The sequence below is a fragment of the Chiloscyllium plagiosum genome, unplaced genomic scaffold (genome assembly GCF_037043375.1).
Source record: "Chiloscyllium plagiosum isolate Xiang-an unplaced genomic scaffold, Cpla_swu_hap1 HiC_scaffold_38, whole genome shotgun sequence".
Lineage (NCBI taxonomy): Eukaryota > Metazoa > Chordata > Chondrichthyes > Orectolobiformes > Hemiscylliidae > Chiloscyllium > Chiloscyllium plagiosum.
In genome coordinates this window covers 54,155,180-54,174,109 of record NW_028270176.1, presented here as the reverse complement: position 1 = coordinate 54,174,109, position 18,930 = coordinate 54,155,180, and the positions used below count along the sequence as shown (strand labels likewise).

The 18,930-nt window shown below is 42.7% G+C and overlaps 1 protein-coding gene across 1 annotated transcript in view; it reads left to right on the top strand.

Annotated features, from left to right (window-relative positions):
- The first annotated feature begins 3,942 nt into the window (after positions 1-3,942).
- LOC148139512 (putative G protein-coupled receptor 139) overlaps positions 3,943-18,930 on the top strand; it is a 67,312-nt gene continuing 52,324 nt past the window's right edge. Inside the window, exon 1 of the mRNA XM_087980869.1 lies at positions 3,943-4,159. Within this exon, the coding sequence (XP_087836995.1) occupies positions 3,943-4,159 (217 nt within the window). The remainder of the gene's footprint in view (positions 4,160-18,930) is intronic.

Genomic DNA, 18,930 nt, shown 5'->3' with positions numbered 1-18,930 from the left:
CCGGATTTAAAGAGTACGACTGAAATGCTGCTTCACCTGAAAAGTGTGTTTAGGATCTAGGACAGTGAGGAGGGAAGAGGTGAATGGGAAAATGTTGCAGCTTCTGCATTTACATGGGAAGGTGCCATGGGGTTGTGGGGAAATATTCGGGGTGATGGAGCGTGCCACAGAAGGAATATTCCCTGTGAAATACTGAAAGTGGACGGGAGGAGAAAATATTTTTGATGGTGCTGTCCTGCTGGAGGAGGTGGAAGTGGCGGAGGATGATTCTGTGAATGTGGATTCTAGTGCAGTAGGAAGTGAGGACAAGGGGAGGTCTATCATTGTTCTGGGAAGGAGGGGACGGAGTGAGGGCAGAAGTGAGGGAGATGGGATAGTCACAGCTGAAGGCTCAGTACATCAGAGTGAGGGGATTTCTCGTTTGAGAGAAAAGGACGTCATGTAAGAAGCTTCCCACTTAATAATGCTCAGCTATTATTGACTCTGGTTAAAAAGAAGCTGATATGAAGATGTGAAGATGAACCACCCATGATGCACAAAGGCTGTGAAGGATACTAATCAATCATAAACTAAAGAATTCAAATTGGTGAGTTCTAGCGTCGGCCACATTTGGGAAGTTTACGTTTGGAACCAGAAGCAGATTGTATAAAACAAAATACAAAGAAAAATATTCCAAAACTGGCAAGAAATATTTAAAAAACTAACTGTAAGAGTTTTCCCATATCGAATAAAAAACGTTCATGATGTATGTGTGACTCTTGGAAGAAAGGCAGGAAAGAATATGTGGAGGATGTGAAGGGGAACTGGTTTCAGGGAACAGGCAGAGCATTTAAAACAGTATTTTACATCATTCCTCACAAGGAAGGCACAAAGAGTTTCAATATTATAAACAAAATTGTAGTCAGATGCAAGTTTTGCACTGTCTCTAACAAAACAAACAAGACTTTTCTCAAACAGAAAAGACCAAGTGTTTATAGCTCATCAGCAATTCATAGCTGGTTTTAATAGAAGTCGTTGCAGAGTGACTGGTGGCACTGTGTGAAATATTCCATAACTCTCGGGATTAAAGGAGTGTTCCAGTGAAACTGGCGAAACTCCAAAGTGGCGCCTGTCTTCAAGAAGAGAGTGAATCTTCAAGTGTTTAGGTTCTCCCTTTGATTGAACAGTGGAGCATATTTGAGAGGATTAATGGCCTCATGATGCAATTTCATCCTGAGTGATTGAAAAGAAAAGGTAAAACTCTGCTCCTTCTTCTGATTCGTTACATACTGGGGGATGAACATTTTGCTAAAGTGAATTATTTTGAAAATTATCTGGAACATTGTACAAACGACATCATCCAGAGAATTCTAGAAACTGTACTCATAAGAACATTTTATAACCATGTGGGGGTATTGCGTAGGTGAGAGAGAGAGAGAGAGAGAGAGAGAGAGAAGGTGCTGCATTGCAGTGGTGAGAGTGATGGATCCTTATTCTGGGGAAGGCGCTAACAAAATATACAGTGAGTGTGAGAGAGTAGAGAGAATACGGTGACTCTTATCCTGACAGAGCGGGGAAGGTGCTTTTCCAGTATTGCTAGACTTTTCGTGGACCGCAGAGCTGGGTGGTGTGCTCAGACCATGCTCGGTGGGTCTGGTGGTGCGGCTCTCTCTGGGAAGAGAATGGTCCCCCTCTTTACTAGACTATTCACCAGAACCTCCGTGCCCCTGTCGACAAGCTGTGGTGTAATTTCCCCTTCTCTGCCATGCTCGGTAAACTATGCAGGGCAGCTCCAAACCGAGAAAGCTCAACCGTGTGCCCATTGGCCTTTAAATGATGTCAGCAGTACGAGTGATAACTGAATATTCAGTGGCATCTGGGAGATGGTGTGTACCTCCAGCCATGATGCGTGGGAGAATCAGGCTGGTATTGAATGAGAGGGACACCATGGAATGGGGTGGACAGTTAATGAGGTGAGTTCGATATGATAACACTAGGAAACTAGCTCTGCCTCGTGCAGACAACCCCTCTGTCACACTCAAGGAAATTGGCACTGAGACAAATTATTGCTCGATTCAGCCCAATGAATCGAAGACTCTGCTGATCCTACTGCCAGTTACAACGCTGCAGGAGAAATGCTTATCCAAAACTCTCCATCATGTTAACTTACACCAATATCCTGCTCACCCATCATTCCTGGAAACTGTGGCCTATATTGCAAGATTCTATCGAAATGTTTTCATTTCACAATTTTTAAATCTACCATCAAATCCTTCTCTGAAATTCTCTCTCAATCTCCCCCTCTCTTTTAACTAAGCTCCTCCCATTTGTTGGTATTTAAACTGATTCCCCCGCCATCTCTCGCTGGCAGTGAGTTTCACACCCACAGCACTCCCATGTCATGCCACAATGGAGATATGGAGCTGTAAATGGAGGGGAGATGGACATCCTGTCACTTCCAGCACGAGCTGCAAGTTTCCCCACGCTGGGCAGTGATCTAACACAGTGTTACTCAGCAATTCAGTGATTGGTGTACACAGCTGTGTATGCTGGGAAGGTAACTGCTCCAGGTTAATGGATAAATTCACTGCTATTCACTGCACAGCTCCCAGATTGCATAGATATCCAGTCCGTGTGTATAGAACAATACCTTTGTGTGTTCTGCACAGCGCCCTGTGCTAAACAGATCATCTAATCCAAATTTATAGATCAGTGCACTGTTGGACCAATAAGTAGTGAATTGGTGAGCTCTAAACAGTGTTCGATCCTGGACAGATTGGTGAGCAGTACACGAGCCTGATCTACGCAGTACTTCATGCTGAGCAGGTATCTCAATTGGGCTTATACGTGTCGGGGCTGGATCTAAGAGGTGGATTGAGTATCCGATATAATTCCTGACATGATTATCACTACTCCAGGTCGGCCCATTCTGCAGGTAAATGTGAGCTGATGTGTTTGAGATAGAATTTACTTGGTTAAAATATTCGAAATTAAGCAAAACACAATTTATTCGAAGACTGTCGATAAAAGACAAAAAAAGGAAGAGGAACTTGAAATAACTTAATTCTGATGGAAAACGTAGCAGAATAATAGTTTATTTAACTACTGTACAGTAACTGCTCCAATATGGTATCATACGATAAGCACACAAATGTCAAAAAACAAATGCAGGAAACAGATTGTCTCACATGCAGTTCTCCAATCCAGGAGGAAAGAACATCTAAACGCAGTTCCCAGAGAAATCACAGAGACAATGTGTAGCACCCGGGAGGGATTTACTACCTTCCAACCCTGCTGAGACCCCAGCAATAACTGGTGAAAGGTAAAACTAAGAATCCTGGTTCTGTGAGATTTTGACCATCACTCCACAGGACCAGGCCGCGGCTGCAAGAACACACGGAATGGACTGTATCCACATCGTCTATGGCTCTGTAGGTGTCTCTCAAAAATGCCTAAACCTAGCTAAGCCGTTTAATGCTGAACAGACAAAAGTCAAAGTTAAACCTAAATAAATAAAGCAAAAAGATCCAGCAGGCCCGGTGATCAGACACAGGCGCCCTCGGGAGCCCAGCAATTCCTACACTGCCAAAACACAGCAGAATCATCGAGCTTGTGAAGAGAAAGAATTATGTCTCTCCCTCACCTCGATGTTTACAACTGGAGCTATGCCATGAGCCCAATAATCAACGATATCAAAATCCCACTCACACCAAGTATTATTGTGATATATCAGATTTGCCGGGAAATGGGTTAACTGGAGCTGTTTGTTCAGTGACTGTGATTAATATCGGTCTTCCTGGACCTAACTGGGTCACTGGAGGATTTCCCTCTTCAATAATTAGGGACCTACTTCACCTTGTTATGACATAATATTCGTGGCAGAGTCAACCTCAAGATGATTGGGATCAGCAGCTGCAGAGAAAGAGAGAGATCAGAATCTGAGAACATTAAAATGGTCCAACAATGGATTTTAATTTGAGAACATTAGACTGGAATGTTCCAACAATGGATAAGAATCTGAGAACATTAGACTTGAACGTTACAACAATGGACAGGAGTTTATCCTCGGGTCTTTACTATCTTTCTCGGGATTGGACAAAGTTACAGTTGCGGATACGAGCCGTACTGTTCATTATTCAAGCTGGGTACTATCCCATCCTCGCTATTATTGGTGTGCCTGGTAAGTCTATCTCTGTCAATTCTATAAATGAGGCTGAATGTTATTGCTATTCTGGTTGACTATATTTCACAAAAACATAAACTTTCAGTCACAAACGCCACTTTATTCTCATGCATTTCCAAACGACTTACTCATAAACATCTGAGAAGGAACAAGACTCTTCGGAACCTTGAGTCCCTTTTTACAGTGAACTGTTTTATATCTCCATATTCTCTCTGTCATCAAACCTGCCGACGCCCACCGACATAATATCCCCAATCACCAGCTCTGCCTGAGTTCTGTTGCTGACTTCGCCATCATCTACCCCTTCGTTATCGACAGATTTTATGCCTCCAGTTCTCTTCTGACCTCTCTTCCAGTCACAAATAGTTTGACCACAAACTTATTCGTGTCTCTACAGTTAAGTCACAACAAGGACTCTTAAACAGAGTAATAATGTCACTGACTGCAATTCAGAAGCGCAAGTTATGACTCTAAACGCATTGTTTAAAATCCTATTACAACCGATGACTAAATTTAAACTCCAATATCGAAAATAGGAATGAAGCCTAATTTCACTCATGGCAAGCATAAACTGTCAAGATTTCTTTTCTTATTTTATTGATAACCTTTGGTAAAGAAACCTAACATGTTTTCCCTGTCTGAACTAAGTTTCACCTCTGATCCACACCAAATGGTTGCCTCCCTATTGCCTTGACAAATGGCTGCGTGGTCAAGGGCAGTTAGGATGGGCAACAAATACATCCAGCGAAACAACAACAAGGAAATGCGGATGCTGGCGATCTGAAATAAAATTCTTCACCGTCTGAAAGAATGTTGGAGAATCTCAGCAGGTATGGCAGTCTGTCGGAAAAAAACACAAATAACGTTTCGCGTTCAATGAACCTGTCAAAACTGAATGAAGCTGAGAAATAATATTATTATATCAGGGATGGTAGGAAGGGTGAGCGGGCGGTTTGTGTTGAGAGGATGATGTCCAGCAAGAGAGTGAGAGAGAAAGAGAGAGAGATGGAGGGAGGGAGAGAGAGAGAGGAAAAGCAAGCAAAAGGATTGCTAATGATGGTCATGAAGGAAAACAGAATGGGAAGTTATTCTACCATTTCCCCTTTCCATATATTCCTGAATATCATATTTATTACGGTATGTCCCTGCTTACCGTGAGTTATGTTCTCTCTATCTCTCGTCTCTGAGTGTGGTGATCAACTCCATCAGCAATACTCATCTCAGAGCTGAGATATAGAGAAATGTAATGTTCCATTATGAACTGCTCCTGTGGAGAGAGGGACTGTTACTGTGCGACTGTGTGGAGATGTAAGAGCTTTCTCAGCCAGGAAGATAAACTGAGGAGACCGAGGCATTTTCAATACTGAATGGACGCACTTTGGGTGTGGGGAATTGACTTGCTGCTGTCATCTAGAAAGTCAGTGGAGGCTCTGTGGATGGTGTTCTCAGGATTGTGATGTCAGCTACTGGTTTCATTCAGTGAGCCCCGATGGTCTGGGGACCCCAATCTGAATACTGCATTTACAGTGTGTCTGGGTCCATGATAAACAAATGGAGCTGAGACTACAAAGAAGGGAGGAGCGAGACACTATAGTTTCCTCTCTGGGATTTCCAGGAACATTTGTCCAAGCTACACCCATTCAGGTGTAAAGTGTAAAACCAGCTTGTCTCAAAATTGTGGTGGTCACTGAGCTGTATCCTCTCCTTCATTATAACCTGTGTTCTCACACCAGGGACAGGACTGCGCTGACACTCACGATGAATTAAACTGGATGGATGCTGGAACTTTGCAGGCAGCAGTGGGTAATATATCACCATCTCTGAAGTGCAGTACTCCAACGTATTCATGAGCTGACTGAAACCATCTACCTGCTGAGAGGAATGCATTGGTTCCATCTCCACAGGGGAAGGTACAGAAAATAATTTCCAACAATATTAGCGACCAGAATGACTGGTAAAAATTGGAAACTGCAGGAAATCAGAAGTAATGAAGAGTACGTTATTGAAAATCTAATTGAATTGAAGTTTCATAAATTGCTGCATCCGATGAGCTACATCTCAGAATGATTGAAATGAGAACAGAGCGAGTGAAAGAATTGCTGATTATTCTTCAAAGCTAGTTAGATGCTGAAAGGATCCTGCAGACTGGAAAACAACTATTGTCAACCTAAATATTTAAAACAGGATGGAGAGGGAAGCAGAAAACTAAATAACTTGATGTCAGCTGTGAGAAAATAAAATATTGGAACATTTTAAATGCAACGTGACAACTAGACACTTGGAGAACAATGATATGATTTGGTACATTCAGCATAGATTCAGGAAAGGGAAATGATCTTTGATAAACCTGTTTGTGGAGACTATCCGTTGTGACTTAGACAGTTGAGAACCAATGAGAGTGGAGTATTTTTATTTTTAGAAGACGCTTGACATGTTTTATTACAGGTGAATGGGGAATGTTAGAGTCCATGGGTAGGTCGGGGTGGTATATATACCACATGGATTAAAAATTGAGAAATGGGGAATATGAGAAGAATACTGATTTTCACTGGACTGAAGGATTGATGGGTGGCAGCAGGATCAGTGTTTGGGCAATAGCTGTTCACAAGGTATAAACATGATTCAGATGTGAACAACAAATATCATCATGTACATTTATATTTATTAAATTGTAGGGAGGTTGGCGAGTGGTTTTGTTGAAAAGGACCTGGATGTCCTTGGTCATAAGTCACTGACAGAATTCATACAGGGGCAGGAAGTAAATGATATGTGGCTCTTCATGCAAAATGATTGAAGTACAAAAGTTAGAATATCTTTCCCACTGATCGTGTTTTGTTGAGAGAGTAGTTGGTGCATTGTGTAAAGGTTTGGTCTGCTTTATAATCAATGATGTCTTTGTCACTGAAAGAGTGCAAAGTAGTTTGACCAGACTAAACACTGGCATGATGTTACCATGAGGAGAGAGTGCAGTAACTATGTGTTTAATCTGTAGCTCTGTGAGAGAATAAGAAGTTGAAGCTTGATGGGTCTGGACAGAAACTCATTAGGTCACAAACAGCTGAATGGGGTGACAATGTCATACTTTCCATTGGATGTTTGATTCACGACAGTTTACATGCATCTGAAGAACCCTCACGTCGATTGACAGCGAGGTGCAGGCTCTGAATGAACTCTGAACACTTTATGCACAGATACTGTGTGACACTGCATTGAATGTCACTTTGTACACAATCCTTTCAGCAGCCAAAATACCATCATTCTGAAACAGTTAGTTATTCCCCAACGGCTTCTGACCTCCACGGAGACCATGGGATTGCCTTCTTGGAGATGGAAGATAACTTGGAGAATGGCTAAAAAATGTTGGCTTCATTCCGACTGCCAGATAACCATGTTAAAGTAACACATATGTACCATGAGTAATTAAGCCAGGTGGATCAATTTGGCGCAGTCTGTCTGTGCAGCCCCTGCTCCATTTGTTTGTGATGTTGGAGCATCTCTGACACCTTCCTGTTCCTGTGTTAGTGGCTTGGCAAGCTGAATAACCTCTTCCTGTTCCTTTGTAAGTAACTCCGGGTGTGAAATGGTCTTTCTGTTCCCATGTATGTGACATGTGGTAGAGAGCAGACTCCCTGTCTTCCTGTGCAACAGTCAGGAGGGACTGAATGGTCTATCCTTCTTCTTGCCCAGTAGTTTTGATGGGATGAATGGCTTCCCCATATTCTTGTGAAACCAGATTGAGGTGCTGAATGAACTCCTCCTTTTACTGTGGAAATGTACTGTGCTGTTACATAAATGTTACCCAGACTTTAACAGCACGATCATGAATGGTGTCCAAGTCTTGCTGTACATGGTCACAGACTGCTTCAAGAACTGAAGAGGGACTTCAAGAGCTGGAAGAGCTGGAAATTTTGTAAATTTCAGTGAATGCCCCCTTTTCTGCTGGCACGGTGGCTCAGTAGCTTACACTGTTGCTTCACAGCACCAGAGTCCCAGGTTCGATTCCAGCCTTGGGCAACTGTCTGTGTGGAGTTTGCACATTCTCCACTTGTCTGCATGAGTTTCCTTCGGGTGCTACGTTTTCCTCACACAGTCCGAAGATGTTCAGGCCAGGTGAATTGGACATGATAAATTGTCCATTATGTTAGGTGCATTAGTCAGAGGGAAATGTGTCTGGGTGGGTTACTCTTCGGAGGGTCGTTGTGGACTGGTTGGGCCGCAGTGCCTGTATCCACACTGTAGGGAATCTAATCTGCTCAGTTTGGACTCAATGGGCTGAATAGCCTCCTTCCACACTGTAGGGATTATGTGATGACAAACTGGAGATGCCTGGGTTGAGGAAGCTACGCTGAGGATCTCCTGCAGATGTGTCCCACGGCTGAGAAGATTGATGCCGACCAATGTTAATCATCTTCCCTTGTGCAATGAATGACTCCAAAACGTGTAGAGGTCATAATTAATTCTAATTAAGTGCGATTTACCAGGAGGAGATTTACCAGGATGTTGCCTGAACTGGAGGGCAGGTCTTATGAGGAAACTATGAGGGAGCGAGGGCTTTTCTCACTGGAGGTGTACAAGATAATGAGAGGCATAGAGAGAGTGAATGGCCAGAAACATTTTCTCAGGGCAGAAATATCTATGATTAGGTGGCATAATTTTAAGGCAATTGGAGGAAGGTTTAGGGGAGATATCAACAGTAGATTATTTACACAGTGAGTGGTGGGTGAGTCGAATGCATTGCCAGCAGTGGTAGTAGAGTCAAATACGTGAGGGAAACTTAAGAGACTCTTGGATAGGCACATGGAACAAAGTAAATGGAAGCATGTAGGTTAGTCTGATCTTCGAGTAGGATAAATGGCACAACGTCGAGTGATGAAGGTCCGAACGGCATGCATTCGTGTACCACTGTGAGCTCAAAAACTGCATGAGTTCATGTAAAACTCCGTTATTTCACTTTTTAGATTAGAATCAATCTAAACATCATGGCATATAGAGAGAACACAAGGAGGCAACACCGTCACCATATTGTCTAGCTATCACTATTGTTAACAGCTAACCTGAGAATGCAACTTTAAAAAAACGTTTTGTGATTTACATATGAAAGAAGTGAAACTATCATGGTATTCCAACAGATGAAAGGCTTAACAATCAAATTTTCAATGTATAATTTCAGTTACATCACACTGCAAATTTGTGCTGAAATTCTGTGTTAGGATTGAGCCCTCAACTATCACCTGATGAAGGAGCGACGCTGCGAAAGCTAGTGTGCTTCCAATGAAACCTGTTGGACTATTACCTGGTGTTGTGTGATTTTTAACTTTGTACACCCCATTCCAACACCAGCATCTTCAAATCAGGACTGTTCTTTGTTCTATGGAAGTGCTCAAGAAGACTTGGACATTGAGGAAGATTTGAGACTTGGAGCAGGTCAGATTGATCTTAGTGAAGGGCAAGGCCGGCTTAGGATGTGAATGACCTGCCCCTGTTTCTGATGTTCTCCCATTCTGTTATTGGAAAGTTAGTTGGTGTTATTTTCCTAGAAGGTCTTTTATGGAATGTTGCAATCAGTGAGACCAGCGGATTTTGTGAGCCGTCGCTGGGTGAGATTTGGGGGCTGTACTCACAGTGAATCTGGGTCTACAACATGATCAACAAATGAAGCACAAGTTACAAAGAGGGGATGCCATTGCTAGCAGGTTTGAGGGGTTGAATGGAATGCAGAAACATGGGACTGAGGAGCAGAAGTGGGTCATTAGAGAATTTGAGCCTTCTCCACCAGGCATTAAGATTGTGGCTGATCAGATTGTGGTCTCAGCCGCATTTTCCTGCCTGTGTCCCATTATCCGTGACTCACTTCTCTACCAAATCTTTAACTAACACAGCTGTGAATACTTGTAATCAGAGAGGCACCACAAACTTCTGGGGAAGAGAATTCCCACTCGAATGGCCTTTTAGAATTTTCCCTCATCCCGTTGTGAGAATAAGAGAATCATACTGCGTGGAAACAGATCATTTTGTCCAAATTGTCCACGCCAGTCAGACATCTTAATCAGATCTCGTCCCATTTGCCAGCATTTGGCCCACATCCCTCTGATCCATTCCTATTTATGTACCTATCCAGTTATATTTTAAACGTGTAATTGTATTCGCTTTCACCACTTCCTCTGACAGTACACCCACGAGCTTCTGTGTGAAAAAGTTTACCCTCAAGTTCCTTCTAAGTCTTCGCCCTTTCACCTTCACACTATGCCGTCTAGTTCTGGACGCCCCTACACTGGAAAAAAGATCTTGCCCATTCAGACTATCCATGACGCTCAGGACTTTATTAAACCTCTGTCATGTCACCATTCAGCCTCTGACGATCAAGAGGAAAAAGCCTCAACCTGCTCATCATCTCCCTGTAGCTCAAACCCTCAGGTTCCAGAAAATCGTTGTAAATCTTTTCTGCACCCTTTCAAGCTTAACAACATCCATCCTTTAGCAGACTCAACTGACATGCACGCAGTATTCTTAAAGTGGCCTCACCTACGTCCTGTACAAGCATAACACGCTACCCCTACTCCTATACTCAATGCTCTGACCGATTAAGGCAAGCATGCCAACTACGTTCCTCACCACTCTACCGACATAAACTCCACTTACAAGGAACTATGAATCTTCACCCATAGTTCTCTTTGTTAAGCAACATTCCCCAGGGCACGACCCTGCTTTAACTTAACAAAATGCAAAACCTCACAAATATCTAAATTAAACTCCATCTGCCAGTCCTTGGCTCATTGATGGTCAAGGATCCCGTTGTATTCTGAGATAATATTCTTTTACTGTCCACTGCACCACTTTGGTGATGTTATCTGTAAACTTATTGACCATGCCTCCGATAATCACTTCAAATTTGTTTATATCCGTGATGAAAAGCAGTGAGCTCAGCACTGATTCTTTCAGCACGCCACTGGCCACAGGCCTTCAGACTGGAAAACAATCCATTACCTTCAATCAAATTTTGTATCCAATTGGTTAGTTTTTCCTAGATTACATATAACCTAGTTTTAGTAATTTGTCTACGATGGGGAACCTTATTAAATGCCTTGCTGAAGTCTGTGTAAACAATATATACCACAGTATCCTCCTCAGTCTTCTTTGTCACCTCTTCATAATACTCAATCACATTAATTAGACATGATTTCCATCACACAAATCCATATTGACTATCCCTAATCAGTCCTTGTCTTTCTAAATAGATCTAAATCCTATCCCTCAGACTCCCCTCCAACGAACTCCTCGACACTAACGTTGGCTGATACTGACCACAAAAAATAATTATAACTATGTTGGTGATATGGCCAATGATATAGTTCTCAGAGTGTGTCAGGGTCTGTGTTAGGATCAAATCAGGCAGATTTCTTGAATCTGCTAAAACAACACATTTATGACCAAAACAAAGTTGCTCAAACTATGATGGAAAGAGGAGTGACGAGAGGATATTGCAAATATGTACATTAATATTTTTCTTTGAAAAATACTGAGAAATACACACTGACACACACACACACATAAACAGACACATACACAGGTACACACACACACAAGCACACACACAAATGCACACACACACACACGCATGGACACACACAGATATTGTCGATAACAAACTGAAAAGCAAAATATCTGCAAAGTTAACTTGAAAGAACATTGTCCAAATATGATTCGAACTCATGACGAAAGGAAAAATGACAGTTTGACTCAAATTCTGTTCTATTTAAAGAGTCATCAAGTCCTACAGCATGGAGAGAGGCAGAGAGGCCCTTTGGCCCAAACTCGTCCATGCTGACCCAAATATCCCACCACACGAACCTCATTTCCCAGCACTTGGCCCATAGCATTCTCGTCCTTTCCTGTTCATGTACTTGCCCAAATGCCGGTTAAATATCGTTAATACAAATGCTTCAACCCCTTCCGTTAGCAGCTCATTCCCTTTGTGTACCATTCTCTGTGTAAAACAGTTTCCATCAGTTTCCCTTTTATTCATTCCCCTCTCGCCTTAAACTGATGCCCTCTCCTCCTCGATTCCCCAACTCTAGGTAAAAAAGGATGGATCCATTCACCCTATCCATGTAAACTTCTATAAGATCCCTCTCAGTCTCCTTTTCTCGAAAGAAAAATGTCCTCGCTTGTCCAACCTCTCCCTATAATTCATATTGTTGCGTCCTGGCAACATTTTTGTAAATTCCATCTGCACACATTCCAAAGTAAAAACATCCTTCCATCGCAATGTGACTAAAACTGAACACAGCACTACAAGTGCAGCCCCACCAACTTCCTGTATAACTGCAACATAACTTCCCAACTGCTCTCCTCCATGCCCTGACCGATGCATGCCCGTGTGGCAAAAGCCTCCTTCATTGCTATGTCTAACTATGATCTCACTTTCAGAGAACGGTGGACCTAAACTCCATGGTCCCTCCGCTCCTTAAGGTCCTATCAGTCACCATGAAACTCCTACCTTGATTTAACGTTGCCAAAATATTCCTCAGTGCACTTCTCCAGTTTGATCAAGGTCCTGCTGCAATTTCTGATATACTTCCTCATTGTCCACGATACCACCTATTTTAGTGTCATCTTCAAGTTTCCTAATCATGCCTTGTACATTCGCAAGAATATCAAGACAACAAACAGCAATGAGCCCAGCAACGACCCCTGAGGCACTTCATATGTCACAGGCCTCAGTCCGAGAGCATCCTTCCACTATTACCCTCTGCTTACTACCATGAAGCCAATTGTGTGTCCAATTTGCCAGCTCTCTCTGGATTCCATGCTATTCTAACATTCCAGACCATCCTGTCAATGGTAACCTGGTTAAAGGACTCCGTGACAACCATACAGACTACGTCTACCGCCCTGCCCTCATCAACATTTCTGGTCACTTAATCAATGAACTCAAACAAATTTGAGCGGCATGACCTCCCACTCACAAAGCCATGCAATCTTTCCAGTCTAAAAACAACTATTACTAATAATTATTAAAATTAATAATAACAAACTAATTAATAAATAATAATAAGATGACATTTTCAGTGGAGAATACATTTTCCATGGTATGTGATATTGGAACGTGTACCATGGGTGAAGGGCAGAATAGATTTTGTCTCTGTCATTGAACTGTGTTGAAAAAAGCAAGGTTGGCATGGTGGATCAGTGGTTAGCACTGCTGCCTCATAGTGCCATGGATCCGGATTTGGTTCCAGCTTCGGGTGACTCTGTGTGGAGTTTGCACATTGTCACTGTGTTTGTGTGGGTTTCCTCTGGGTGCTCCACTTTCCTTCCACAATCCAAAGATGTATAGGTCAGGTGAATTTGCCATGCTAAGTTACCCATAGTGTTATGTGTATTCGTCAGGGGTAAATATAGAGTAGGAGAATGGGACTGGGTGGGTTAGTTTGGAAGGTCGGTGTGGTCTTGTTGGGCCAAATGGCCTTATCCCATACTGTAGGGAATCTGTCAAAAATACTATTTCTAATCAAACCTTATCTTTCCAAATGCATGTATATCTCATCCCTCAGAGTCTTCTCAAGTAACCTTCGTTCCACAGATGTTAGACTTCCTGGTCTATCGATCCCAGATTTTTCTTTGCTTCCCTTCTTGAATAATGACAAATTTGCTAATCTCCAATATTCTGGAACTTAAACTGTAGCTAACACTGATGCAAAAATATCAACCAGGGTCCCCATAGTTTCTTCTGTAGCCTCTTGCAGTGTTCTTGGATGCATCTGTTTAGGACCAGGAGAATTATCCACCTTCTTACATTCTAATGCATCCAACACGTCTTCTCCTGTGATATTGACTCACCCCAAGATAACACTACTACCTTTGTTAACCTCCGAAGTCTTCATGATTTTCTCCACGGTAAAGGCAGAGGAGAAATATTCATGGAGAATCTCACAAATCTCTGACGGTTTTCGACATGCATGCCCACTTTGGACCTTGAGGGGTCATATTCTCATTTAGTTATTCTGTTTACTTTAATATACTTAAAGAGCCTCTTTGCATTCACTCTAATCTTCTCAGCCAAAGCTATTTTGTGCTCCCTTTTCACCTCCTGATTTTCTTCTTCAGTAAGCTCCTGTATCCACTTACACCTCCAGGAATTCCCTCGGTCCCAGCTGCCTGGACCTGAGCCACGCCTCCTTTTTGCTGGTCAAAGCCTCAATATCTCCTGACATCCAAGGTTCCCGCTTTTTACCAACCTTGTCTTTTACCCTCACAGGAACATTTAGACCTTGAACTGTAGACATTTCACTTTAAAAGTCCTCCCACTTGCAGGAGGTCTCTTCGCCTGCAAGCAAACTCCTCCAACCAACCCCTACAAGCTCCTGTCTAATTCCATCAAAATTCGCCTTGCCCCAGTTTAGAACTTGAACATGTGGAGCAGTTTTGTCCTTCTCCGTAAATATTTAATAATTAATAGAACTATGTTCACGGGTCCCAGAGTGCTCCCCCGCTGTCACCTCAGTCACCTGCTCTGCCCTAGATCTTAGTGTAGGTCAAGTTTCGTCCCTTCCCGAGTTGCACCCTCTACTTACTGCTTAAGGAAACTATTCTGAACACACTTAATAAATACACCCCATCTCAGTCCTTAATTCTATGTCATTAACAGTCTATGTTAGGAAAATTAAAATCTCCTACTAATGCAATCCTATTGGCCTTGCAAGTCTCCCCAGTCTGTCTACATATTTTTGTTCCCCTACTTCCTCGTTTATTATTTGGGGGCCTATAGTACAATCGAAATCCTTTCACCATTCCCTTCTTATTTATTAGCTCCCCAGGCAAATCCTCGCAGGATGATCCAAAAGTTTTTTTTATCTCTGTTTACTGCTGTGATACTCGCCTTAATCAAAAATGAAACTCCCCGTCCCCTCTTTCCACCATCTCTGTCCCACATAAAATACCTGTACCCTGGTACATTAATCTGCCAGTCCTGTCCCTCCCTTAGCCATGTTTCAGTAATGGCTATAATATCCCAGTCCCACGCACCGATCCATGCCCTGAGTTCATCGACCTTATCTGTCAGCCATCTTGCATTGAAACAGTTGCAATTTAATCCAACAGGCATTCTTGCTCCCTGTCGTTATCTAGCCTGACCTGTCTCTTCACTTTACTGTTTTTGATTACTGTATCTCCTTCCAGCCTCGCACTTGCCTCCCTGCCCCTCCCCAACCCCAGCCAATCTAGTTGAAACCCTCCCTTGCAGCAGTTGCAAACCTGCCTGCCAGCATATTGGTCCCCTTCCAGTTCAGGTACAACCCGTCCTTCCGAAACACGTCACCTTGCCCCACAAAAGATCCCAGTATCCGAAAATCTCTGCCCCCTGCACCAATTCTTTAACCACCCCTTCATCTGCCATATTCTCCTATTCTAACCCTCACTAGCACGGAGAACTGGAAGTAAACTGGATATTACCACTGTCTTTTATCATTTTCCCCAGCTCTCTACAATCACTCTGCAGGATGTCATCACTATTTCTACCTGTGTCACTCTGTCCTTTGTGCCAATGTGCACAATGACTTCTGACTGCTTCCCGCCCACTCCGCCCCCCCCCCCCCCCCCACCCCCACCCAACCCCCAGTGAGAACATTTTGCAGCAGCTCTGAGACATCCTGGATCCTGGGCATATGGGAGGCTACACATCATTCCAGATTCCCATTTGCAGCCACAGAATCTCCTGTCTGTTCCCCTCATTATCGAGTCGGATAATTACTTCTGTAGTTATTCTGCTTGCACAGCCTTCTGACAATGGGATTTCTTCATGAAACAGTTGAATTTGGCTGAACTGTTTTGCTTCAGGCAATGGGGAGATTCCAATGAATCCTCATCAGGAATCCTCCATTAGTGGGAAAGACGACTGGGCTTTTTTTCACTCCCACACATTGCTGTGATGAGCGATAGGGAAACAGAAAGGGAGCAATAGAATGTTTCTCCACAGATAGGCTACATTTTCCATCTGCAAGTTAAATCAGTAACGTTATCAGTCCCACACTGGATTCTGTGAGCTCTTCTTGAACATAGTCTGAACTATATGACTCCATCACATTCTCGACTCCAGGTCAGTGAGTTATTGCAGAATCAATTCATTCACAATGAATGGTCCTACTTGTTTTGAAGATCTGTTAATATGTGCTTGCATAATGTAAAAATAAGTTTTTCATGTCTTCTAAATATCTGTGTTAAATGAGTATTCTTAAACATACACAGTAATTGTTGGAAAAGCTCAGCTTGTCTGTCAGCATGTAGGAACAGAATTCAGAGTTCAGTTTTTCGGTCCAATGACCTTTCCTTTGAACTTGACTTATTCTTAAATTATTTCCCCAGTTTTATTCTCCCACACAAGAAGAAATATCCATCCCGTATTCACCAACTACACTCTTCTCAAGATCTTATATGGTCAATAAAACATCCCTCATTCTCAGGCCGAACTGTTAATTCTTCATAACGTAATGCTTTCATCCCAAGAATGCGTAAAGAGAAACGTCTTTGAGATGTTTCGAAAGCAATTTTGTTTTTTATTCAGTTAAGGCAATTACAACTACACATAATACAACAGATGTAATCTCAGAAATGCCCTGAACTGATGCAGAAAACATCGCTAAGATCATACCCAACACCCCTTGCACGAAACAGAATCACGACATTTATCTTCCAAATCACTTGCGACATCTTCAAGTTAATTTGACGTGATTCATGTACTAAGACACACAAATCCCTCTGTAACAATGAGTTCTGCATTCGCCTTGCATTTAAATAAATTTCTGCTGTTTCGTCTTTTCCACAAAACAGAAAATTTCCATCACATATATATTGTACTTTTTTTTCTGCTACATTTTGCTCACAGCCATCCTCTGTCTGTATGCCATTGCTTGTTGCTGTGTCCTCCCCCAGTCTGTGTCCTATTGCAGACGTTCTGCACTCCCAATGTCTGTATCACATTGCAGAAGCACTGCCCTCCTCCGTCTGTATCCCATTGCTGATGCTCTGCGTCCCCGTCTGGATCCAATAGCAGACCCTCTGCCCTCACCCATCAGTTTCCCATTGCAGACGGTCTGCCCTCCTCCTACCTGTATCCCATTGTAGACACTCTGCCCTCTCCCGTCTGTATACCATTACAGACGCTCTGTCTTCAGCCGTCTGTATCGCATTGTAGATGCTCTCCCTTCCCCTGTCTGTGTCCCATTGCAGACGCTCTGCCCTCCCCCTGTCTGTATCCCATTGCAGACGCTTTGCCTTCCCCTAGCTGTATCCCATTGCAGACACTCTGCCCTTCCCCTGTCTGGATCCCATTGCAGACGCTCTTCCCTCCCCCTGTCTGTATCCCATTGCAGACGCTCTGTCTCTATTTGACACCTTATTGAATGACTATCCTGGTGTCTGAGCAAACTGAGCTCCATCTCCTTCATCCGGTTCATTAGAATAGATTGTAATTTGTTGATGACCTCATACAGATCCCAGAAGAATTCCACTTGTTACAGCTTTCCAAACACAAAATGATTAATGATCTATACTCTGTATTTCCTGACAGCAACCCAGGGCGCCCCTGCTTCTGCATAACAGCCTGGGATGGTTATATGGCGTTCCCCTGTGCTGTGTAATTTACTGAATACTTCATTCTGTTTGGTGCGGCCTGTTTGCTGCAGCCCATTTTGCCGCAGACCCATTTAGGCGCAGGACTATTTCAGCGCAGCTCATATTTATTCCTATTCAGGCTTAGATAAAAGCATTAATCAAAGCAATAAAATAAAAATGATGTTTATTCCCTTCAGTAAAAATGTTAACAAGACACTTGAGTAAGTATAACATTGACTCAGAGTTTTCTTTCAGAGCTAAAATGATAATTGGCCTTGCATTTATTCACATTGAAAACATTCCTGAAGCTATTGAACATCTGACTGATGCGCTTCCAGATGAATTGCAGCCGCTGCTGGACTGGTTCGAGGATAACTATGGTGGTAGAAGATTACACAGAGGAAATGGTCGGCGTTCACCACTTTTTCCAGTTGGAATGTGGAATTTATATGAAAGAACTTTAAACAATGTGGACAAAACAAACAATAATGCAGAAGCTGCCCACAGGTGCTGACAATGCGAACTTGATGTGGAACATCCAGTTATCTGGAAATATATTGACAGTTTACGAAAAGTTCAGAGAGGAAGGGACATCTCGTAGCTATGAGCATCTCGTAGCATGGGCACGATATTCCGTTCAACTTAAAGAAGCAGATGCTAGAATACAAACACTCGTAAGAACGTTTAGTGAGAGAAATGATGTCGAGTATTTACGAGGATTGCCCAAAAGTTTTAATGAACTTCATGTTTTAGATTTTTCGTAATGAACTTATATCGTTTATTTTTTTCTTTTTAACATTTTTACTGAAGAGAATAAACATTATTTTTATTTTAAGTCTTTCATTGATGCTTTTAACTAAGCCTGAAAAGTGAGAGAGATGAGATTGGAAATACCAGCGAGTTTAAATTGAGAATTGCTCTTTACTGAACATTGATGCTGACTTGATTGGTGGGACGTCGATGTTTCAGAATCTCCACACAAGGTGTCCTGGTCGTTTCTGGCTCTTTTTAGGATCCTCCCGACATGTCGAAGTAGAGGGTGAGGGAACGGATATAGGGCACTCTAACACCCGGCTTGGCCTTTTATGTCCAATTCCAGGAAGTTTCTCCTGGAATGGGAGAAGAGGAGGGATGGAGTGAGGGTTGGAGTGGGTGTCCCT